This window comes from Canis lupus, chromosome 29 (assembly GCF_048164855.1).
Source record: "Canis lupus baileyi chromosome 29, mCanLup2.hap1, whole genome shotgun sequence".
NCBI classification, from domain to species: domain Eukaryota; kingdom Metazoa; phylum Chordata; class Mammalia; order Carnivora; family Canidae; genus Canis; species Canis lupus.
Window position 1 is genome coordinate 12,818,475 of NC_132866.1, and position 25,155 is coordinate 12,843,629.

Below are 25,155 nucleotides of genomic sequence, written 5' to 3' on the forward strand. Positions count from 1 at the left end.
CAGGTGAGACAGCCGTCCGCAGCCCTTGGTGAAGGAGAGTCCTCTCTGGGTTCGGCTTCAAAAGGTGGATAGTCTACACAGTGAGCGCCCAGGGGGTGTCCTAGCCCCCGAGGAAGCTGAGGCTCGGGGAGGGGCGAAGACTTGTCCAAGGTCACACAGGCTGATGATGGCAGACATGGGGGGGGTGGGTGGGCGGGGATCAGCTCTTCTGACTCTAGCCCCAGTGTCTCTCCCGATCTTTATTGATTCCTGTGTGGTTCTGGAACCTTCCATCTGCTTTCCCCCTCTTCTTCCATTGGAGGTGGAGGACGTCTTCCCAGTGAATTAGAGAAGAGTGGGTAAGGGGTTGGGGAAAAGGGTGCTTTCGGTCAATGAAGAGGGCCGATGCGCCGCGCCAGCCACCATCTATCTGACACCCACCCGCTCTGTGCCAGGCGCCAGGCATCCATCCGGGCGCAGGCAGCCAACACGCTTTCCAAAGACCGAACCCGGGCATCCCTCCCCAGATCGGGCGGGCCCGGGTTGCGGCTGTCACCCCTCAGGAGCGCTCCCCCCGCGCCCCCCCCCCCCCCCCGGGCAGGCCGCCCCGCCCGGTCCTGGGAGCCCAGCTCCCCTGCAGGCCCCCGCGCCGGGCGCGACGCCGAGGAGGCGCACCCAGCCCCGGGCCCCGGAGCTCGCGCCGCGCGCCGCCGGTCGCCACGGCAACCAGGGAGGCGCTGACCCCTGACCCCGCCGGCCCCGCCCCTCGCGTTCCCGAGTTCAACATGGAGGCGGCCAACCCGGAAGTGCCGCCGCCGCCGCCGCCGCCGCCGCCGCCCGCCGGGGGTTGGGAGCCGCGGGCCCCGCGAGGCTGAGCCCGGCGTCCGCCGCCCTGACAGCCGCTGGGGCGCCGCGTCCCTGCCCTCCCGGTCCAGCTCCGCGGCCAGGCGACCCGCCCCGCCCCCGCCCGAGAGGAGGAGCCGAGGCGAGGGGGAGGAGGCGGAGGAGGCGGAGGAGGAGGGCGAGGTTTGCTAGAGGGAGCCAGGCCGCGCGAGCCGCCGGCGGTTCGTATTACCGGGGTCGGAAGGAGGAGCCGGGCCGGGCCCGCCGAGCAGCGCGGGCGGGCGGGAGGCGCGGAGGCGGCGGGGGTGCGGGCCGGGGCCGGGGGCGGGGGCGGCTCCGCGCGGGCCCCGGCGGCCAGGCCTCAGCCGCCCGCAGGCCCGGGAGCCGCCCGCCGCCGCCGCCGCCGCCGCCGCCGCCGCAGCCCGGGGCCGGTCCCCGCAGCGGGCGGCGCGGAGGCGCGGGCGGCTCGGCCGGGGGCGGCGGGGATGCTGGGCCCCCGGGCCCCTGCCGCGGAGAGGGCCCCCCCAGCGCAGCCGCGCCCCCGGGCCGCCCCAGCGAGGCGCCGCGCCGCGAGCCCCGGGCCCGGCGGGCAGCCGTGAGCTCGCCTGCCGCCGCCGGGTGCCCGGAGGATGCAGTGATTCAGGAATTAGGCTCTCCCCGCGGGAGGGGCTCGGGGCGCCGAGGGAAACCACCACCACCACAACCCCCCCAAAGACCCAGAATGATGCTGTCCGAGCAAGCCCAAAAGTGGTTTCCTACCCACGTGCAGGTCACAGTGCTCCAAGCCAAAGATCTTAAGCCAAAAGGCAAAAGTGGCACCAATGACACATACACCATAATTCAGCTGGGCAAGGAAAAGTACTCCACCTCTGTAGCTGAGAAAACCCTTGAGCCTGTCTGGAAGGAGGAGGCCTCCTTTGAGCTCCCTGGATTGCTAATGCAGGGGAATCCCGAGAAATACATCCTTTTCCTCATAGTTATGCACAGGTCCCTGGTGGGTCTGGATAAGTTTTTAGGGCAGGTGGCAATCAACCTCAATGACATCTTTGAGGACAAACAAAGAAGGAAAACAGAGTAAGTTATGTAATTTATTTTGAATTTGGGGGAGATTATCTTATTTACGGATTTTCTGTTCTTGGAAATTATTTGGGGCATTCTCTCTCTCTCTCTCTCTCTCTTTTTTTTTTTTTTTGGATTGAAATATGACCTAGTTGTAAGCACCATGGTTGCACGAATCTGGAGTAAAACATAGCCCTTGTGAAGAAATATATATATATTTTTAAATGGAGGCAGTAATGATCCATTACTCTCGCATTTCTGGTTAAGGTAAACATGTTAAATAATTGAGTATTTTGCACCGGATTTTAAGCAAACTGACATGGTTTTCACCGCTTGTAAGAGGACTTGATCACAGTGCTGACCACCTAAAACTTGTGTGAGTTGCTGTGATCGTTAAACACTACAGTTTGCCAGGAAATGGAGAATTAAATCTGTCAATATAAGGTCTCATGTTGAATTTTGAAGTTGTCTAAAGGTCTATTACCAAATTTAGAGGTCAGGATTTCGTTTCAGCTTTAGAAACACAAGCTGGCCGGTGTTTTAGCTCAGCCATCTTTCAGGGTCAGTACATCTCGATGGAGTCTAGAGCTGTTGAAAGAAAAAAATTTTAAGTGTGTACAAACATTCGCAACCTTGAATGCACGCTGACATTTTTCTGTGAATTCACAACCTATTGGAGTTCGTGTATTACTTCGGAAATAGTTCTGTAAAGCCCGCGTGTTGCAGGTAGTGATGGAGTTCTTGTGATGAAGTGATTCAGGGGCGTCTTCACTGCAAACACGTCCTTTTACCTCTGACTTTCAAGCTCAGGAGAGATACGTTGTCATTTAAAAAAGGATGATATAAATTAACACTTGGATGTTATGTCTTAAGTCGGAAAATTACATGTTTTCGGAGATACAGATATACTCACCCTTCCTTAAACCTGATCTGAGAGAACCTTGAAATTAACGGAATTAATGAGAAAAATATAGGTTGAGTTTGTAAGAGGACTTCAAGTGTCCAAAGCAGCTTTGGTGTTTCCCACGTGACCGAAATTTATTTGCCCTTTTGAAAACTTTTGATAATGGTAACTTTCTTGAAGTTCATGTCCATTTCTTACTACATTTTTACAACAAGTGTGCCTTACTATATTCTCTGTACATCTTCCTGCAAGCTTCTCTTGATTGGAGTTTTTATTTTTATTACCTTTTTTTTTTTTTTAAATCAGGACTTTATGTAAGATTTAGTACGTGAAAGGTAAAGGGATAGACAGATAAGTACTAGGAATGCAAGAGGAAAAATGGTAAATATTTACTCAGGAGATAACAGTATTTTAAGAAAAAGGAGAGAAAAGTTTTAAAAAAATGTAAAATTGAATGTATATTGATGATTTTTGATAAGTGTTTGATACCTACAAAATGGTATTTGTTACCTACAAAATTTCCTCTGAGGAGTTTTTCATTAGTTTTTCATTAGCTGAAAGATAGATGATCACCAAGCAGTTTGTTCAAATCACCAATTTTGGATGAAACTTACCCTATGATATTTAAAGTGTTTTGAAAGTAGACTTTCTAGTATATTGTAACTGCAAATGTTATGCTGCCTTTTTTGGTACTTTTTATGTTAATGAGTGACCTATTACAGGCCTCCTATGAAATCTAAATTTTCCGAGCGAAAGTAGGCCCAACTGTGAATCCAGAGATTCAGAGGATGAAGTGAGCTTTTAAAATTCCTCCTTGCTTTACTCCTTATCTTTGGCAACATCCGAATTACAATAAATTTGGCCATAAGTAACTCTCCTATCCTGGTCTCCCTACAGAAATTCTCTATTGGCTACTAAATAAAATTGATTAGAACTTTCAGGAGGAAAATGCTTTTAAATGTTCTCAACAGGGCTTGTGATGTTATTGCATGCAGAGTGATTTTCAGATGTTATTAAATCCCATTTTCTTTGTGGATAAATGAGGACCACATATTTGATGAGATATCTTTATTGGTAATATTTCTAGTTTTTTAATATATTTAATAGCTTCCTTTTCCAGCACAGCTGTGCATGTGGTACAGTACAAGATGAACTTGGGCCACCGGTGTATTGCAAGAAAGATATTTAATATTCTGCACAGTGCTGAGCCTTGTCGGCATATCCCCAAGTGCTTTTTAGAAAACCAGTATGAGTGATGAAGGCTACCAGCTGATTTAGAAGTCCCATGAAACTGCTGGGTGTGACATTTTATACTCTTGACACTGAAGACAAGTATTTACAGCTTGTCTTCCAATTGTGTCATGATAGGCAAAGAAGTGTGATGGCTAAAACTATTATTTTACTTATTTTTATAATTTAAAATTAAATGCCATTCTTCTTTTTTTCTTTTAAGGAGAGGGAAAGGGCCCGAGTCATAACATTTTGAGTGGGGCATGGAAAGAGAACTTCTGTATCTCCCACTTTTATGGGTGTCTGGGTTGGTTCTGGCATGAGATTTAAGGAAATAATGCAGTGTTTAATAATAGAATGGTAAAATCGTTCATGCTGTTATGTAATATCTATTGATTTTTTTTTTTACAACAGGAATGGGTGATTTTTTTTTTTTTTAATGCTCATGAAAAGTAATAACAATCAGAGTCCCTAGAGTTAGGTATGACTCAAACACATGCAGATTTTAGGACTTTTGTGCGAGTTTCTGCAGTGCACCTGTGTCCTGGCCTCTGGCACCCTTCCTGCCAATCTTGTCCCGTTTCTGACCACACAGCACCAATTGCTTGGGAATAGTTCCCACATGTGTGGTGGTTTTTGAACATGGACCTGTGCCCACTAAAAATTGAACAGAGGCCATATACAGTTTAAAAACAGCACTCCAGAGGTGAAAAAAAAATCAGCATTAATCCACTAAGCCCCAAATGCTGTGTCTTCATTTTATCTTTTTGAAGCCTGGGAAAATGAGTGCTATCTCTGGAATGATTCTTGAAGGTCTCATTAAGACTTCCCCATTACCTCACTTTCAAAACAAAGCAGCTAAGGTAGTTTGTCATGCCTAAGTTTTAAGTTTTATACATTTGTTAAAAGTTCTTTGCAGTTCCCCCCCCCCACCCCCCCGGGAGTGGAGGGATGGAAACTATCCTGTATTTAGAGTTTGTATTCAAATACTGACTTGCTTGATTCTTTTAAGCTTACCTGATGAGTCTTTAGTGTTCCCTACCATAAAACAAAATGGTGCAACACGCACACAGTTTTAGCTTGGTTACGGTAAGAGTATAGTTTTAGAAAAAAATTATTCAGTAAACATTTGTTGAATGCAAGGCAAATTGCCTTCAAGGAGCTTACCCTTTAGCAGTAGAAAACCTGCATTGCCTTCCTCCTTGGTTGTCACTGCCGCCTGATTAAACACAGGGTCCCCTAACACATGGCCAGCCCTGCCTTTAACCTTATTAACATATGTGGTTTATCAAATAGGAAAGAACTTCTATTTTCATGCAGATGTTATTCATCAGCTTGGGTATTTTCCTTATTGGCTTTAATCTGACACTGGGATGTTACTTAGCCTTTGTGCCCCAGTTCCCTCATCTATGAAACATGGATGTTAAAGTAGATCATTGATTTGGTCTTATTTCTGAAATTCGGTGAGTTTTGATTCCTCTCACCTCCTTCCATCTATTGGTTATTGATTTATTTATTTTTCCTCAGATTTGCTTTGATTTGTTGTATACATGGAAGTCCTCTAGGCCTAAGTTTTTTTGTTTTTGGTACACTTCCTGCAAAGTGTACTCATTTACTTTGCGTAAAGCCTGAGATGTTACAGAACATTTCCCATGTACCATCCATCAGAAGCATTTCTCCCCCCATTGAGAATGGCTTTATTTTCCAGAATTGGGAATTAATAACGGGGTGTCTGACCTTGTTTCATTTCCAGGCTTTTTGAATGCTAAATTTTGTATTGCTCAAGGTTCTCTATTCCACAGAGTTGATTGCTGTCCTTTCTTATTTCTATTTCTAGTCCCTGTGTGTTCAGATTTCACCATTTGCTTCAAAAGCTTTTCTCAGTGTAGGGTCTTGGGGTAATGCTTTTTATTATAAAACATTTTATTTTTAAAAATTACTTTTTTTAATGCAACTAGATCATAATTGATTAAATTGCTTCAAATTAATTAAGATATTTCTCTTGTGTGTTTTACTTTCTAAGATTGTACATATGGTATGTGCCAATTTTCTCTCCTGCCTGGAAAGACTGGTGAACCAGTCTTCCACCTGATGTATAGTAAACATGAGCTTCTTCTGGCTTATCTTCTTGGTAACAGGAGAGAAAGTACTAATGTAAAATTAGATCAGAGTTCCTTTGTAGCTAAGAAAGTTTGTTACACTTGATTAGAGCTATATTTAAGTATAAATGTAACCTATTTGTAGGTTATGCTTCATTGTTAAAAAAATGTGGAAATACTATAGAAACTCTCATCGAGGCTTGATTTTGCAATTTTTTTATTTTTTTATTTTTTAGCTATTTTCTCTGTAAAATGACCACTTGTAACACTGACCACTGGAGACTTTCTCATAGATAAAAAACACCACAGAACAAACCAAAATAAACTTTACTTCTTATACAGTAGCCCCCTCTTATCCACAGGGGATAAGTTCCAAGGCCCCCAGTGGGATCTAGCCTGAAACTGTGGCTGGCACCCAATCCTAGATATACTATGTTTTCCTTTACATGTACATACCTGTGATAAAGTTTAATTTATAAATTTGGCACAGTAAGAGATTAATAATACAATAGAACAGTTATATACTGTAATAAAAGTAATGCGGATATGATCTCTTTCTTAAAATGTCTTACTGTCCTGTACTCACCCTTCTGGTGATGATGTGAGATGATAAAATGCCTCCGTATTGAGATGAAGTGAGGTGAATGACGTAGGCTTTGTGACATAGCATCAGGCTGCTAACTGACCTTCTGAGGCTGTGTCAGACAGAGGATCGTCTGCTTCCAGAACGCAGTTGACTGCTGGTAACTGAAGCCGTGGAAAGCGAAACCGTGGATAAGGGGGACTACTGTAACGTCATTTGACAACGGACGGTGCAATTCAGCAAACTGACGAAAAGCATAAGATTTGGCTCCAATTAGAATAATTTCTCTTTGGTATTGGTACAGTAGCAATGATAAATGAAGCAAATAGATTCTAACAGGAAGCATTTAAGGTTTCTTTTTCCTTCAAAAACTTTACAGGGTTCACTACTATTTGTCACTTCCTATGTTTTACTCATTTTTCCTATTTTATTCAGGAGAAGGCTTTGGCCCGCTTTACATGAATCTAAATCACATCTTATGTCATTTTCACAGTTAGCACACTGTAATGCAACACGCTCCGATATTAACAAAATTCTTCCAGTAGCTTTTACAGAAGAAATATTTTGGGGTTGGGGCTAAATATTTAATTATTAAAAATGTCATTATTTTATAGTGCTCAAGAGGAGTTTGTATTGATGAATTATTTCATAGTCTCTGCCTCAGTCCTTTGACATTAACAAATGTTCTTAGGCCATAGCAACACTTAAGTCAGATGGATGCATAATAGCTATCATGCTTCCATTGCTTTGATGGTTCATAGCTTTACCTAAAAAGCTATTTGTACGTAACAAGCCTGTATCCTCTCTGCAGTGTGTGTTACAACCCAGTTTTTTCCTTCTCTTTAAGGTGGTTTAGATTAGAATCCAAACAAGGAAAAAGAGCCAAAAACAGGGGTGAGATAAAGGTCAATATTCAATTCATGCGGAACAATATGACAGCAAGTATGTTTGACTTATCAATGAAAGACAAAACAAGATCTCCTTTTGCAAAATTAAAAGATAAGATGAAAGGTAGAAAAAATGATGGGACATTTTCTGATACGTCTTCTGCAATCATTCCAAGTTCTCACATACCCGATGCCAATACTGACTTTTCAAGTGGTGAAATACAGATGAAATCCAAACCAAAAAAGCCTTTCCTTCTGGGTCCTCAGCGACTCTCTTCAGCACATTCAATGTCTGACTTAACTGGGACCCACATATCTTCTGAGAAACTGAAGTCTGCTGGCACCATTGGTCAAACACATCTTCTTGGTCGGCATGTAGATTCCTTTGGAGTGGTTCCGGAAAGTGGTAAGTGACACTTTCTCATTGTATCCTTAGTGATCCGAACTACCCTTTTAATTTTTAAAGTCTAGCTTATAAAGTTAGAAAATAAAAATTGCAATTTCTAGGTAGTTTCTAAGCTTAGCTCTTTATTGAGTGCCGAATATACTCAAAATTGGTAAGTTTATTGAAGGCAGAACTTGTCTGCATTCAGCATTGTGTTTATATTATTAAATGATAACAAAAATGAGTCCCAGTTGCTTTTCATGGCCTGGCATCTTTTTTTTTTTACTGCTGTTTCTTTGGTCCTGAAAGCCTGAAGCATAAATAAATATTCTATTTAATCAGAAAGTTCCTAGAAAAAAAATCTTGTATGTTCAGAAGTAGCAAAGTATATTTAATGCTAATGATGAAAAAAGTCTTTGAGAATTTATAGCACAATCTTGCCCACCAGAACCTCTGGTTTTGACATTATAGTTTATGTGATTGTTTTTTTCTGAGCTGAGTAAATTACTGATTGTCTAGCAATATGCTAATTATTATTAGCTTACCTACTTGAGACTGCTATACTTCACCATTTTAAGATTGTTTTCCTTGATTATTTTAAAGGTTAATATCTTTAAATAGCTAATTGCTCTCATTCTAAAAGCAGCAGTGTGCACACAGAATGTGTCAAGTAGTGTGATGTAATGTGTCACTGATTATGTACTAACTACAAAATTGTTTGCAGGAAGTCTCAAATCTCCACACAGAAGAACATTAAGCTTTGATACTTCTAAAATGAACCAACCTGACAGCAGTGTGGATGAAGGTGAATCGTCTTTCGGAAGACAAAATGACCCATTTACAAATGTGACTGCTTCATTACCCCAAAAATTTGCAACACTGCCAAGGAAGAAAAATCCATTTGAAGAAAGCAGTGAATCATGGGACAGCAGCATGAATTTATTTTCAAAATCAGTTGAAGTAAGAAAAGAAAATAAAAGAGAGAAAAGAGAGAAAGTTAGCTTGTTTGAAAGAGTGACTGGAAAAAAAGATAGCCGAAGATCTGATAAACTTAACAATGGGGGATCTGATAGCCCTTGTGACTTGAAATCACCTAACGCATTTAGTGAAAATCGGCAGGACTATTTTGATTATGAGTCAACTAATCCGTTTACAACAAAATTCAGGGCTTCAAATATAATGCCATCTTCAAGGTAAGCCTCATGGGGGAAGTTGTGCTATTTTGAAAAAAACTACACTTGAAAGTATCAAATACCCTTTTAAATACTTGAATGTTTTAAATTCCTTTTATTTGACTTGAACACAATTCTTATCTTATTTTTATAATTAATTATGGAGCCAGGCAATGCTACATACATCTTTGGAATTGAACTTTTTATCTTAGAAGGATAAAAGATTCTTAATCCCTACCCTAGTCTATTTCTATGTGAGCCAGAAACTCACTGAAACTTAGGAAGAGAATGGCATAGCTTTTGATGAGAGTGGTTAAGAGTGAATCACCACTGGGTGTTAATTCAGGCCAGAAATTTAGGTGATACATTGGGTTTCTAGATACTATTTTCCAGGGATTAGTTCACAGGCTCTCTGGGGAGGATTAGTGGGCCAATAGCAGCCTATGGGCTGTTCTTTAAGAAATACTGGCTTATGTTAAGTATTAATGGTTTTCATCGTCGGTGTTAACTAGCCTCATCAAATGGCTATTTAGAAGTCACTTCTATTTGTGAATGTTTATTGGAATTTTGTGACCCTTTGGGTACTATAAATATATCAAAGAGTAGCTGTATGATGATTTCTGGTCATAGGGATAATCACTATCATGATAAAGATTAGATTTTCAAAATCTGAGTTCTCAGTTTTGTATATAATGGTACTTCTTCCTTCGCCCAAGTGGGAACTCTATTCCTTTAAATGAGATTATGGATTTTGCAGAAGTGAACAGTAGAAAAGCTGATTAAAGAAAACTTAATCAAAGAATAAGATGAATGTATTGGAATCCTAAGCAGTTATAGGTTAGCATGGTAGAGTGTTTGCCATGGAATGTAGAAGTTTTTCCTCAAGGCTATAATGTATAAATACCAACCAGAGTGGGAATCCTGGCTCAGTAGCTCTGTGACCTCTATAAACCTCATCTTCTCCATCTTTGAAACAAGGAAAAGAATACCTACTTGGTAGGATTGGGTGATGATAAATTATAAATCAAGTACATGGTATAAAGCCAGGGCCCAAATACGGAACCCGTGAATGGTGGCTGTATACTGTGTTTTATATACTGTCATGTAGTATTTTATTCAAAAACAGTGCTTTGTTTTGTTCCATTGCAAACAAAAAGTATAGTATTAACAAGCACCCTTTTAGACGGTACTTTCCTACCTGTCCTCTCATTTTCTAATGATGTGTTAAAGTATGCATTTAACATTTCCGAGGGAAACGTGTATCTCTTTCATTTTTTTTTTTTTTTAGCAATAAATACTTACTGTGGCTTTAAAAAGTATTGTTCAGTTTTCTTTATTAGCTATACTCAAAAAGAATACATTCTTATCGTGTGGTATTAATATTTTACTGAAGAGTCCATAGTTTCATTATGGTATTCTCAAATATTTTATTTTGGTATTTCACATAGTATATTACACATACTGTCTTAAGTCCTAAATTACAGTGGTAAATAGAAATATATTTGCTTTTTCTCCCTTTCGCTAAACTTTTTTTTTGAAGAAGATAATTAAAAACAACTGTCTGAGATAACTTAAGAGATTGCGTAATTTAAATAATTTTAGAGTCAAAAGCAAGAAAAATGGGCAGTGGCAGGAAAATAATGTTTTTAAATTATGGCAGCATGTAGAAAAATAAGTATCCTCAAATCTTTAATTGCCCTATACTGGGGCTGTTTACATGGATTGCCACAGGTTTTAAAAGTGAGTGTGGCATTTTGCCAGATTTAGGCTGTGTTTGGGTGACATCAGTACAAATGCTGTTTCTATCGAAATGAGAGCTATTTCTTGGTAAATGGAAGATTTTTAAATTTTAAGCCTTTCTCTTCGTCGTGTTCTTCGGGAGGCCAGATATGAGGACGACTACATCTGTAGGTTCCTGGAAAGTTACCTTTCCTCTGTGTGTCACAAACTATGTCTGTGGTAAATGCATTTGCAATTAAAGGGTCGCTCTTATTTAGAGTGTAAAATAGAAGGATCACCTATAAGTAGATCTAGGAAGAGAGTTCAGTTCAAAACCTCTGGAAAGCAGCTTTATCTTGAGTGGAGTTTGGGGGGATGCAGTGGAGGTCATTTTGTTTCTGTGTAGCCATATGCTCCTGTTTCTTGTCCTTACATCAGCCCCTGGGGATCATCGGAGACATTTTAGGTTTCTCCCATTCACATCTAAGCCAAATGCACTTTGGAAGCTCTAGACTCCTGTCACTAGGATGTGTGCCACAGATTGTTTTTTTTTCCAGTACTGCTAAACAGATCTCTTCAGGGTTTCCCGGACTCTTGTCACTGATGGCTCTGAGAACTCTGGCCAGAGCAAAGGGTGGATGCCGTCCATAGCCGTGGAACCGGATCGTGTTCTTTGTGAGTGAGCTGGCTCACCTGTGGTCACAGGTGCAGGGGGACCGTGATGTTGCCCTGCAAGTGGATAGGGTGTGATTAAGCCCGGAGAATTTTCTTTATTCCAAAAAGCTTGACAGCACTAAGGAACACTTTCTTAGAAGGCAGAGTTTTTATTTCTTCGTTAAAAAAAAAAAAAGTAAAATCCACCTGAGGAAATCACCTTGTAAACCACACAAAAAAAAATACCACGTTCTGCTTCCGTTCTTGGAATAGGTCCTGTAATAGTCTTGCATAAAACCAATAGAGGAAACGAATTCAGCTTTTTGTTGGATCACCCGACAAAAAGAACGGGGTTCTTTGAAACACTTTGGCTTGTACTTACTAACTCACAGGCTCCTCCTTACCTGCCCCTCTTCTCTGAAGCCTTGCCTGCTCTTGTTGAGAGAGCTGTTGGATCCCTTTGGGGCAGCATTTTCTTACACGGAAGTCTTGCTTTGCATGGGCATCCCGTTGTTCAGTAATAGACCAGTCTCTGGTCTCCCTCCCACCATCACCAACATCTTGAGGGCCGTACCTCCATTTCATTCAGCTCTCCACCCTGAATCTCCAGCCCGATGCTTGGTACGTAGTAGGTGTTAGAGAAAACCATTTTTGAATCTGTGAACACAAGATAGCAGACCGATTTCCTAAAATGTGATTTTATTCCTTGAGGCTCCTCTTCTAGCCCGGCGTGGGCTGTGAAGATCTGGTACAGTGAAAACAGACCCACAAAGGCAAAATATGTGCATTGTTTATGTACAACAAAGCATTATTCAAAATCTAAGTCAGTGTCAAGGGCTCCTGAAATGTAGCGTTCAGACCCTAAATAGCACATTTCTGGAGTTTCTTAAGAACTCTGTGTTAAGTAGCTTATCAACTGTAATAGACAACCCCAGATCTCAGTGGCTTATCACAGTGAAAGCATGGCTGCTCGTTGCTGTCGCCACCTGATTCACAATGACAGGGAGGTGGGAAGGGGGTGTTTCGCTCCATTGGGTCATACAGCTCCACGCCGTTATTCCGGAACCAGGCTCCTTCCTTCTCGCGGTGCCACCATTTACCCCACGGCCTCCAGGGCCACGCCGTAGGGGAAGAGAGTGAGGAGGGGGGTCACATGTGGCATGGCTTTGTGTGCCGGGCCTGGCTGTGGCGTGCATCACTTCTGCAGATGTTCCGTTGGCCAGAGTTCATCATGTCCCTGCCTCAGTGCAGCCAGTGAAGAAATCTGGTTCAGCAATGGACCCAGAAGAAACGGAGTTGGGTGTGGTGAGTACACCGCACTGTGTTTGTGGTCTCTGCCAGTGCTAAGAAGTCTGGATACTGTCTCACGCTTGGCATGCTGCAGAACTCCTACTGCACATGCGCCGGCAAGCGTCGTTGGAATTCTTGCCATTTTCAGAAAATGTTTCATCAATTTATGATCAGTATCGAGTTGTTTGCGTTTTAAAATTGCAGCTAACCTTGCTTTTTAATTATAAATCACAGGTAGTTTGGTGTCATCCGTATCTACCAGTGTGTTGCATGGTTAACCCCACATTTTGTAAAGTAATGCTTGTTTGCATCAGCAGTTACATAACTTTCCAAAAACAAAAAAAACCCTGAGTGCATGTTATACCATTTTTTAAAAAACATTTTTATTCATTTATTTGAGAGAGAGAGAGAGCACGAGCAGGGGTTAAGGGCAGAGGGAGAGAGAGAAGCAGACTCCCCACTGAGCAGGGGGCCTGACGTGGGGCTGGATCCCAGAACTCTGGGATCATGACCTGAGCCGAAGGCAGATACTTAAATGACTGAGCCCCTCAGGTGCCCCTGTTATACCTTTTTTTTTTTTTTTTAAAGATTTTATTTATTTATTTATTCATGAGAGACACAGAGAGAGAGAGAGAGGGAGGCAGAGACACAGGCAGAGGGAGAAGCAGGCTCCATGCAGGGAGCCTGACGTGGGACTTGATCCCGGGTCTCCAGGATCATGCCCTGGGCTGAAGCCTGCACTAAACCTCTGAGCCACTGGGGCTTGCCCCCTGTTATACCATTTTTAATCATTTGTTCACAGTCATTCCTTCTTTAACACTAGGCTAGTCTTCTAGTGGAAAGTGGAAAGTGGAAATGTGTTCAGCAAACAAGGTGCCCTTTTTTAAAAACAGAAACACAGCCAGACCCTTAGCCAGATGGGGACAGGTGATGAAGTTGTGGTTTATTGAAGAGTTAGTGAAAGAGATATCTACATGTCCAGGTCGGGCCCATGAAGACATCCTATACAGCCATCTATATTGCCTCTCTTCCTCAGTACCTTAGGCCAGGGGTTGACAAACAAGACGGGTCCCGGGTCTGGCTTGCTGCCTGTTTTTGTAAATAATGTGTCAGCGGAGCACACCCCTGCTTGTGCTCTCTCTCTCTCTCAAATAAATGAATAAAAATGTTTTTTAAAAAATGGTATAACATGCACTCAGGTTTTTTTTGTTTTTGGAAAATTATGTAACTGCTGATGCAAACAGCCATTACAGCCTAGGCTGTCTAACCAGCCTAGACACCGGTTTGTGTCTACTTTAGTGCTACAGCAGTAGAGACTGCATGGCCTGCAGGGTTGACTGAAATATTTTGCTGAGTCTCGGGCTGGTTGAATAGAGATTCTTGAGAAGGGCCGAGCCAGAAGATGGGCAGCCTGGGTCCCTGAATGCATGTGGAAGACCACCTAACCAAGCATAACCAATTAAACCTTACCTGGGGATCCCTGGGTGGCGCAGCGGTTTGGTGCCTGCCTTTGGCCCAGGGCGCGATCCTGGAGACCCGGGATCAAATCCCACGTCGGGCTCCCGGTGCATGGAGCCTGCTTCTCCCTCTGCCTATGTCTCTGCCTCTCTCTCTCTGTGACTATCATAAATAAATAAAAATTAAAAAAAAAATAAATAAACCTTACCTGAACGAGACACTCTGAGAGTATTAAGTGAACTGTGGTTTTTGCATTTATTTATCATAACATTTAGCGTTATTGTTACTTGGTATTTAGGGCCCTGGGGCCATGGTAACTTTAGTCTGTTTAAAAAGCCTAGTTTGAAAGCGTTAAGAACCCCTGATTTGTAACACCAAATCCAAACTCTTCTAACTTTCAATGTACTTACTGTATTTTGGGCTTTTCTTAGTTCTCCAACTTTTCTTTTAGTATTCCTTATCTCTCAGTTCTAGGTAATTTAATTTCCTTACCTGTCTCTTTTCAGGCCCTTTAAGCCTTGCTGTGACCATCCTTTGGCTCAGTCCTGGAATGCTCTCTAAACTCCTCTGAGCGTGCTTAGCCTATCCTTGAGGCTAAATACTCTTTAATTCTTTCTTGATTAATAACATGGTGTTTCCCTTTGGATTTCTGCTGATATAGAACATAACTGCTCTAGGATATCTATTGTGTCTGGGTCTTAGTCTTCTTTACTAAGCTATCTAAGCTTCTTAATAGCTATGCTGAATCTTCTTTTGTGGGTGCTCCACAGCACCTAGATCAGTGCTTATCCTCAGTGTTGATCATCCGAGGCTCCTGAGGATTTTTTTTCAACTACAATTTGTTCGGTCATACTGCAGACTGAATTAGAATCTTTAGTGCGAATGGGCCTTGAAATGAAAATCAGCATTTTTAGAACTTCCCACTGATTCTCAGTCAGGTCTAAAAATTACTGATCTAAATTATATCATGTATTTCATAAGAGTTCAGTAAAGTACTAATTGATGAATAGGAATCAGGAGTTCTGTTGGTAAATTCCTAGTTGAATAGATGACTTGGTCACACTAGCTTCGCTTCCAGGGCCCTAAGGTGGAGGGCTTAGTTGGGAGGTCAGCCATACTAAAACAGGAATATGGAGAAGAGTATGAGATTTGGCTGAATGGCTAAGAAACATCTAAATTATAGTAGGTATTGAAGTCCCAGCAGAAATGTCTGACTATTTAATATTTATGGCATCTGTGGATGAATTGTTTCTCAGAGTTCAGGTAAAACCCAGACATCAGTAGTGATGAACAACACTTACAAAATATGCTTGTGTTTATTTGCTACCTATCATAACTTGAAGAGAAACTTTGTGAGGTATGTTCTTCTGAGGCTCCCTGAGAAAGTTTATTATTGAGGAAGTCCACCCAGTCAAGGGAATTCATTAACACAGGAGAAAGTTGGTTGTGTGTCTTATTCTGAAATGTAAAAAAAAAATAGAGTAAAAAAATATAAGCATACTCCGTATGGAGAGCTGCTGTTTGATTTTAAAAAGGAAGCTCATTGGAGAGTAAGAACTTATGGGAGATATTTTTACCAGAAAATTTTGATTTGGGAATATTCATCTATTTGTGACTCATACAAAGAACATGCTTTCCCTTCGTTATTTTCTGCCTTCTTGTCGTTGTGAATACCATACAGCAAACTCTTAGTTTTGTGTTAACTTAATGGTATATCTCATGTTATCAATCCTGCTATATTGCTTTTATTAGAGCATATATGCATATATTTCCATTTACTGTACTTACTGAGGAAAAACCTGTTTGTTGCTTAGCTGGTGAAACAGTTTTTAGGACAGTACAGAAGTAGTGCCTAAGATCAAGAACTCCTATCTGTCACTAATATCTTATAATTTTGCATGACCGTGTGCCTTTTACTTGTGGGATCAGGTTAACCTACTTCCCTTTCTCCCTTTCTCCTTTCTTTTCTTTCCTTAACTCATCAATTCCTGTCTATGGTTGTATCATACCTTTCTCAGAAGCTACAAAAAAATTGGTTACCTAGAATGTATGTTTATTTTTATTTTTTTAAATTTTTTTAAATTTTTTATTTATTTATGATAGAGAGAGAGAGAGAGGCAGAGACATAGAGGGAGAAGCAGGCTCCATGCATCGGGAGCCCGATGTGGGATTTGATCCCGGGTCTCCAGGATCGCGCCCTGGGCCAAAGGCAGGCGCCAAACCGCTGCGCCACCCAGGGATCCCAGAATGTATGTTTAAACGTGTGCCTAATTTTCACAAATCACAAAGCACCATAGGCCTATAAGCATGTAGTTGTTATTATGAAGTTATATAACATGTCCATGAAAAAAAGACTATTTACTATAGGCCTACATTTTGATTTTTAAAAGTTAAACAGATGTTCCAAAAGAAATCCTATTCATAGTTTTAAAACCTTCATTTTTGTAACGCTCAGTATGGACCTTTTCTCCCCCCCCCCCCCCCCCCCCCCCCCCCGTGTGAGTTTATAGCTCAGTTTTTGGCATAATAAACCTTAACATGTATAAGGTTTATTTTAATAGCAGTATTTATTTTTTGTTCTTATTTGTCTAATAGTAAAGATAATTTTGCCTCTCATCCATGGCAGGCTATAAATCTTTACACAGCTGAAAATTTGTGGCCTAATTTAAAGACAGAAAACAAAAACTTTTGAGATGATTTTTAGACCCATTAATCCATTAGTATCCAGGGATTTGCAGAATGTATCCAATGAAACAGTGACTACGAACATGAAATATGCAATATGATTAGTTCCCTTAACACTAACTAGAACTTTTATGCTAAACTCCCCAGATACTACTTGAAACTTTTTTACCCTTTGTCATCCTAATACTCATTATAATAGCTCTCATTAATTGGTACATCTCCCAATGGGTTAATTTGCAGATACCATCCATGCCATCCTTTTGCTAACTCACTAATGCAAATTGATATTTATAGACTTCAAAATTGAAAACAAAAAAGGCTCTGTAACAAAAAAAGACAAAACTTTGCTAAGTTGTTATTATTTTGAGCTGAGAGATTGAGATATAGAGAGATTTTGTGAGAGAAGAAAACCAGCCAAAAAAATCCACAAAAACTACTGTAGGCTAATAAACTGATGTGAAAATTTCTCAATTTACAGCACTTGACAGGTGCTAAAAGAAAAGCATCTTTAATTTTAATGTGTTGTTAGGACCTCTTTAGAGAGACTGTACAAGTTATTAACAAGGTCCTCTGAGACAGGAGACGGGTAATTAACAAGACCTATGGAGATATAGTTTAGGTAATTAACGAGCTCTTAGGCACTGGACACTGGATAACGCGGCGAGTCCAATAGTTAAAGAGAACAGGTTGTTATGATATGATCAAATACAAGATAGAGTATGTAAGTCCTGAGGTTTCTGATAGGGAAGCATTAAGATAATATTCCAGTGACCCCAGTGCAAATCAATATGTAAATTTTAACTTTTAAGGTAGAATTTGAGAGGATTATTTCATTGTCAAACCAACAAGCTTGTTACATGTAGGTTAATAATTTGTGTTAATTGCCATTAATGAACATGTGTATTTTGAGAACAGTACATTGGAAAGACATAAATTACATGATTCAAAATTATTGTAGACATTTGTTCTGTTTTCACCAGTGGCCTTTTGGCTAAAATTGCCTATTCCAAGTTGACCTTATTTTCTTTATCCCCTTTAAAGCTGTCAGAATCTAGGCCAGAGAGGAGGCTGTTCATCACCAGTGTAGTTTTTACATGATATGTACCGCTTCACTCATGCTCTTACGATACTTTCTAGCTGAAGACCTGATTCTTGATTTCAGACATTTGGTATAGTTATTTCCTACATAAACTTGAAATTGTTGGGGGTATGAATTGAATTTTGGTTCAGAAAAACTCCTGCAATCAGCAGACCTTTATTATAAACATGTTATACTTGGAAGATTAAGAATAAAAAGAAAGCCCTTGCATGCCTCCTCATCCATTCCGTTGCCTCCTCCGTGTGACTACTTCCAGATGATTTTTTCTGAATTTTAGATCCGATAATCAAATGACACTTTGATTTGCATTATTTTTGGAATATTTACTCCTCCTCTTAGAGTTCATAGAAACAGGTATGTAAATATTAGGTCTCCATTCCATGCTAAGGACTGGGCATTGTAAAGACATTGGGGAGCCATGAAGATTTTTAAGTTACATTGTGATTTGATCAGATTAACTAACCCTGTAGCATGAGGGAGTCTGGTGGGGTTTGCAATGGGAAGGGGGAGGACTTGGGGCAGGAAAATGAGTCAGAAAGTTAGTATGATTGTGAAGGTGAGAGTTGATGGAAGTCACCTGAGAGTGAGGACGGGAAAGAAGGGAACATCTTGGAGATGTGTTCCTTTTATATGTGGAGGTCGGGATGGTGGGGGATTGGTAAAGGAGAAGAAACGAGGAGGATTTTTCCAATGATGGTCTTTAATTGGAGTCTTAAATTTGATGAAACAGAGAATTGTAAAACTGTACAGACGGTCCCCAACTTAGGATGTTTCAACTTAGGAATTTTCAACTTTATGATGGTAAGTTGATATACATTTGGTAGAAACCATACTTCAGAATTTTGAATTTTGACCTTTTCCCAGGCCTGGAATATGCCGTTGGATTCTCCCTCGTGAGGCTGGGCAGCAGCACCTGCAGCTTGCAGTCAGCCAGGCGATCACTAGGGCACACAACTTACAACCATTCTGCACCCATTTAGCCATCTTGTTTTTCACTTTCAGTACAGTATGCAATAAATTACAGGAGAAACACCATTAAATAGGCTTTGTGTTAGGTGATTTTGCCCAACTGTAGGCTAATAGTAACTGTTCTGAGCACATTCAAGATAGGTTGGGCTAAGCAATGATGTCTGGTAGGTTAGGGGTATTAAATGCATTTTCATTAAAGTATTTTCCATTTTCAGTGGGTTTATTGAGATGTAACCCCATTGTGAGTCAAGGAAGATCCATATTACAGCAATGTCAGGTGTGTTGTCTTTGAATCAAAGTTGGCATTTCAGTCTTGATGGAGACTTCTGAGTTTGTTTTAATGAGGTGCTATCTGTTCATTTTAGAACTTTTTTTAGAGATAGAAATTATGTGTTTTGAATTGTTGAAGACAAGCAAGTTAATATCAGCACACTAACTACAGTTCTTGAGAGTTTATTTCTGAATACTGAACCACACTTGGCTTCTTTGAACACAACAGTGCAAATTTCTGTAATTGCTTATGGGTTTAATGCATTTAAAGTGTGTTCACCTTAGAATTATAATTAATACATGTATTTCTTTCCAGCGGTTTTGGTTTTACCAAATCTTGTCCCCGTTGGACCCCTTTTGTTAGTTTCTCACAGGAGAATAACTTCTGTTTCTTTTATATTTAGCCCTACTTCTGTGAACACTACTTTTCTGTTTAGAACACTTCCTTTTGGGCCACTATGACTCCATCACCTGTGGTTACTTTTTGCCATAGCAATAAAGCTTTAACTTTCGAAATACAGGTATTGTTTCTATATTTTAATAGATGGTAGTAGTGGTACCTGTGGCGGAGATGTTCTAAATAGCTGCTGGCAATAGAAAGTAAAGCAGCTAATTTGATCATGAAATGATTTTCCTTTTACACATTTAGCTAGTTTCTAAGAATATTGGGATCCAGACATTTGACATTTGTCTCCTTCAACTTATATTTTTAAGGATAAATTAGTGCTCTTTGATTTAAGGTGTTAAATATAGTATTGATATATAACGTAATTGTATTATAAATATGAAAATGTAATATATAAACGTATATTGAATACAATGTATCACACATAGGTAAAAATGTATGTATTTTATGTATTTTAACCTTAGAAATTATAAGTTGGGGAGTGAATGTACAGTTATTTCAGTAAATAGCAAGAAAGCTTATTTTAAAAAATTGCAAGATGCATTTTGAAGGAATATTTTATAAATAACGACTATGTACTCTTGTATCTTCACTCACTATTTGGTAAGCTCTTTACTCACTACTTGGTAATTCTATCATTTCTTTTTTAGTTGGAGGCTTGGAGCTAGGTATACTCTATGCCTGGTAGGTTCCTGAGGAAGTATGCTCCTTTAGGCTACCAGGGAGCCAATTAGTGAGTGCCCTGCAGCGGCTCTGCCTTAAGTATAATGACCTCTTTGTTATGGATTCTGGAATGGGAATGGGGGTGTTCAGGTTAATCACATATTTTGTTGACTAGAGATATACAATATATTTTGTTTCATGCAGTTTTTTTCATTTTCAAAGAAATTAAATGCCCCAAGTAAGTTAAAAACGGAAATCATACTGAACATAATTTAATATTTGTTTCAGAATATATATTTGATTACCTTCTTCCACTCAAAGATGTTACAATATAACATGAGAATGTAGATATAGTAATAGTAGAATATTCTAAAGGAAATACAGGATAGGTATGAAAAATTCAAATTTAGGATTCAGGTCTGGATTTGAGTCTTGAATAGCTAGATGTATGACCTTATTTAACCTTTCTAAGCCTCATTTTTTTCAACTGAGAATGGGATAACAACCTTGGCAACCTTGGTGTTACAGAAGAGATTAAATAGTGTTGTGCATAGAGTGCTGAGGGTAGTTTGCCACAGGGTGAGCCTGGAAATGGTAGCTCTCATTATGATCTTATTGGACAGCACCTACAGAACATGCAATAATTGCTTTAAATAAGTTAAATGAAATTATTTCCAAGTAATAATGTATTCTCAACTTAAATCTTAAAATAGAATTTAGGAGCTCATGTTTCTTGCTGACCAGTAGAGGATGTGTACATTTGGCAGAAAGCAATAAACTTGATAGTTTTTCTATTTTCTTTCAAGATGTATGTTCAGTAATAATCTTTGATAAAATAAACTAAACCACATTGAGTTTAAGGAAAATATTCCCTGTATTAAGTAGAAAATATGTTTTATTGCTTTACAAGGGAAAGGTATTATAATCAATATTGCTATAAAATTCTGTGTTCGGAAATTCTTGCATAGCACTGGTAAGGACAGCGCAGGGTAGACAGCTAAGCTTTGGCTTTACCTTAAATCATGGTGAATATTTTCTAAACTCATGTAGCTGAGCTTAGATTAAATTGTTAAAGAAGGCAGTTCAAACTGTTATTATAAGAAGGATAAATGCTGCTTATGGAAAACCCTTGAGAACATTCCAGAGTCCTCTTTGGAAAAAGGGCCTGTCCCTACCTTAGGAAATTCACACAGACCCTAGTGTATCCCTTCTAAGCAATATGTGAAGGTGGGCTCTTTCATTTCTTTAAGGGAGAGTGTCTTCTTTTCTCTCTGATTTTCACCAAGAATGTAAGATTCTGCTAGAGGAGTCTCTGAACTCAAGGTTCTCTAATATGCCTGAAATAATATTAATTGCATCTTTGATGTTCTGTCGTTCCAGTTTTAAAAAATATTCCTTATTTAAGAGAAGATATAACCAAAATTTAAATGTAAGATATTTTTGTACTGCCATCAGTTTATTTTATGGAATAATAAGGACAGGTAGGGTCTTATAATGTCACTTTTTTGTGCCTTTTGTCTTTCGACTGTGAGGAGACAGTATGTATTAGGGCGACATGCTAAAAAAAGATGTCCGTTTTAGAACTTGATAATAGGGGATGGACATTACTCTCCTGTCTTGTGTAAGAATTCTGTTAATATTGTGAAACAAAGATGCATCAGGCAACATCTCTTTCGATCAAAGGCAGGTAGATACAAAATATGTAACTGATTGCCCTGATGGGTGACTAACTGCTCAGAGAACTAAAAATGCCAGGTGATTAAATAGGTAAGGTCAGGCAGTCTAGGTGTCATGGAAAAGGTACAATTGGCCCAATCTCAAAGGATGGATCTATGGAGAGAGGAAAGGGCTTTTATGAATGGAGATTAAAATGAGACCAGGCAGTGCATTAAAAATGAGTGTTTTAAGTGGCTATCAGGGACCCAGCCTACCTGAAATTGTTAGGGTCGGAGGTAGTAGTGGAAATGGGACCTTGTTAATGGGAACTTAGCATGCCAGAATGAAGCATTTGCACCTACTTCTATAATAAGTATAAAGATATTTGGGCCTATGAGTGATGCGACGGAAAACCAATTTTGGGAACACCCAGAGAACAGTGACCTGGCTAATGCATATATAATATGGGCCTGAATAGGAAGAAACACTCACAGAATGAGTGAGAAAGATGCCAGTGAGAGCTTCTTTCTAAGTGTGAGTGTTAGATTCAGAATAAAAACTGTGTGCAGTGAAAAGTAATTTTATTTATATAGCTTATAGGAACAGGACAATGGGGAAGTTACTGTGGCAGCAGAAATTTTCAAATATTACAAGGTACACTGTAAAAAAAAAAAAATCATTGGATGCCTGTGTTTAAAATGTTAGTTTTTTTTTTTTTTTTTTAAAACAAAGAACCATTCAGAAAAAGCTGGCTGAGGGATGCAGTATAATGTGCAATTTCCAATAAAATCACTATATTCATCTACTTTTGGAGGGACTACGGAGTGTATTTTTATGTAAAACAATATGTTGTTTTCCAGCAAAATTTTATAATTTCATAGCTCTGTGAAACCAGCTCTTGATCACCAAGAATAGATTTGAAGGCTAGGCATCTCAGCTGACGGTGTAGAGTGGCTAGAAATCTCCCAGTCATCCTAGTAGCTCTGCTTCCAAAGAGTATGCACGTATGCACAGGAGTCTGGGGTTTGTGTCACCTAATGGAGGGGCCTCCATAAATCTGACTGCCTATGAAGTCTCTCCTTGAAGGCTCAGCAGGGGAAGTAGATGCTTTCTGGCCTGGGGCCTCCTTGCAAGCTGGTCTTGAACATCCATGGCCTTCCCGGTGACCAAAGGGCACTAGAGGCTTCCTTTCCAGAACTTGACTTTGTCCCAGGTACAGAGCCAGCTTGGGGTGCTCTTGGCCCAGGGTGTTCTGGGCTCCCTGACTTCCTTTGCTAGGCCAGAGGGACCGAGGCCCAACCTGCCTGGCTTGTCCCTCACGGAGAAGTTCCCTGTGCCCAGATAATCCTCAGCCCTCAGCCTCTCCCAGGAAAAGGCTAATCACACAAGCCATATGTTTGGAAATTTGGGAATGTATTTAAAATAATTTTCATTTCTTCACCAGGAGAAAATGGTAAGTTAAACTGTAGTGAATATGAGATACTTGAAATACTCTTTAATTTCATAGATCTCTTTAAATCCTCAAGTTTTAGGACTTCTTCGATGACATATTCATTACTATTCATGATTGAAAAGCAGCTTGCTCTGAATTTGCTGTCCATGATCTCTGGTGTCATTGACCACAGTTTTTAATTGTCTTGCCTATGAGATCTCATGAAAGACATCCTGTGAGAATATTAATGAGTAAATTACAGTTAATCCCCATAGACATTTATGCATTAGGTTTTGTTTTGCCATTCAGGTATTCAGTGAGTGTGCCCAGTCCCAGGAGAGATAATGTAGTATTTTAATCTATAATATCATTAATTTGATTTGGTGCTGATTTTTTTTTCTTTTCCTAAAAAGAAGGAAAAAGCAATATTGAGTTGTACCTTGTCTCTTAAGCCCTTTTGCACATGTAATAAAACTGAAATATGCTACAGGTTGTGTTAGTGGTATCTCTTTTTGGACACTTTATTGTTTAGAGCTTTTATAAAGAATATCATTAAAGAACATTTCTTTAAACTCCTTTAACATAGAGCTTTTGTGGATTACATGTTTTCAGGATTTACCAGAAAAATCTCAAATTAATCTGTATTGTGGTCAAACACCTAAACTAGTAGACCTGGTTGGTAAACTGGATAAACTGGCTAGTTGAATTGATTTTATTGCGGGTCACCAATTTCAATTCATAGTAGCAGTTTTAAGTATCAGAATAATTCTTTCTGTCTTAAAAAGAACTGAAAAATATTCCATTAATATACCATCAGGTCTAGATATAATTAATCTTTGTTACTCAGAAAAATGATTTCTTTTCTTTGAGGACTTGATATCTTCTTGTTAAAACTTATGTTGACTTACCATCGTTTTATTCAGTCAACTACTAGCTCAGTTCTTAGAAATTTTCATTAAGCACTGACTATTGATCTATTCGATATAGATTTGTTAAGCATCTGCCATGCTCTAGATACTGGGTCAGATGCCAGGATTGAAAAGATTACTGAAATATCATTCTTTTATTCAAGTAATTTATAGCAGAAGGGGCAGGGAATCCAGGAATTAAGATAGATGCACAAAAGGCAAATTTTTAAAAAAATGTTTTGTTTTTTTTTTGTTTTTTTTTGTTTTTGTTTTTGTTTTACAGCAGTTTAGGTTACAGCAAAATTGGAAAGGAAAAAGTTCCAGTATGTGTCCTACCCCCACACATGGATAGCCTCTGCCACTAGAATGGTACATTTATTACAATTGATGGACTTAGGATGACACATCATAATTATGCAAAGTCCCTGGTTTATATTAGGGTTGACTCTTGGTGTTGTATATTCTGTGGGTTTGGTGGACAGATGTTTAGTGACGTGTATCTACCTTTACACAATCATATAAAATATTTCAGTTCCCTAAAAGTCCCTTGTGCTCTGACTATTGACCGCTACCTTCCCCCAAACCCTGAAAACCACTTATCTTTTTACTATTTCCATAGTTTGTGCCTTTTCCAGAATGTCCTATAGTTAGAAACTTACAGTTAGTAGCCCTCCTTTTCAGATTGGCTTCTTTCACTTAGTAATGTGTACCTAAAGTTCCTCCATGTTTTATCATGGCTTGATAACTCATTTCTTCTTTAGCACTGAGTAGTATTCCATTGTTTGTATGTACTGTAGGTTATTTA

General features: G+C 39.9%; 1 protein-coding gene across 5 annotated transcripts in view; it reads left to right on the forward strand.

Moving 5' to 3' along the window:
- The first annotated feature begins 833 nt into the window (after positions 1-833).
- The window catches only part of RAB11FIP2 (RAB11 family interacting protein 2), a 57,261-nt gene continuing 32,939 nt past the window's right edge, over positions 834-25,155 (forward strand). For 3 of the 5 annotated variants that reach the window (XR_012020504.1, XM_072805150.1, XM_072805153.1), the window contains exons 1-3: positions 1,374-1,896; positions 7,545-7,990; positions 8,694-9,162. Coding sequence is in view for 4 of the 5 variants with exons in the window: in XM_072805150.1 (XP_072661251.1) it covers positions 1,544-1,896; positions 7,545-7,990; positions 8,694-9,162 (1,268 nt within the window). In the remaining variant the exon portion in view is untranslated. Of the gene's footprint in view, positions 1,044-1,373; positions 1,897-7,544; positions 7,991-8,693; positions 9,163-25,155 lie in introns of those variants that run through there. The other 2 variants (XM_072805154.1, XM_072805152.1) reach the window with 2 other exon arrangements.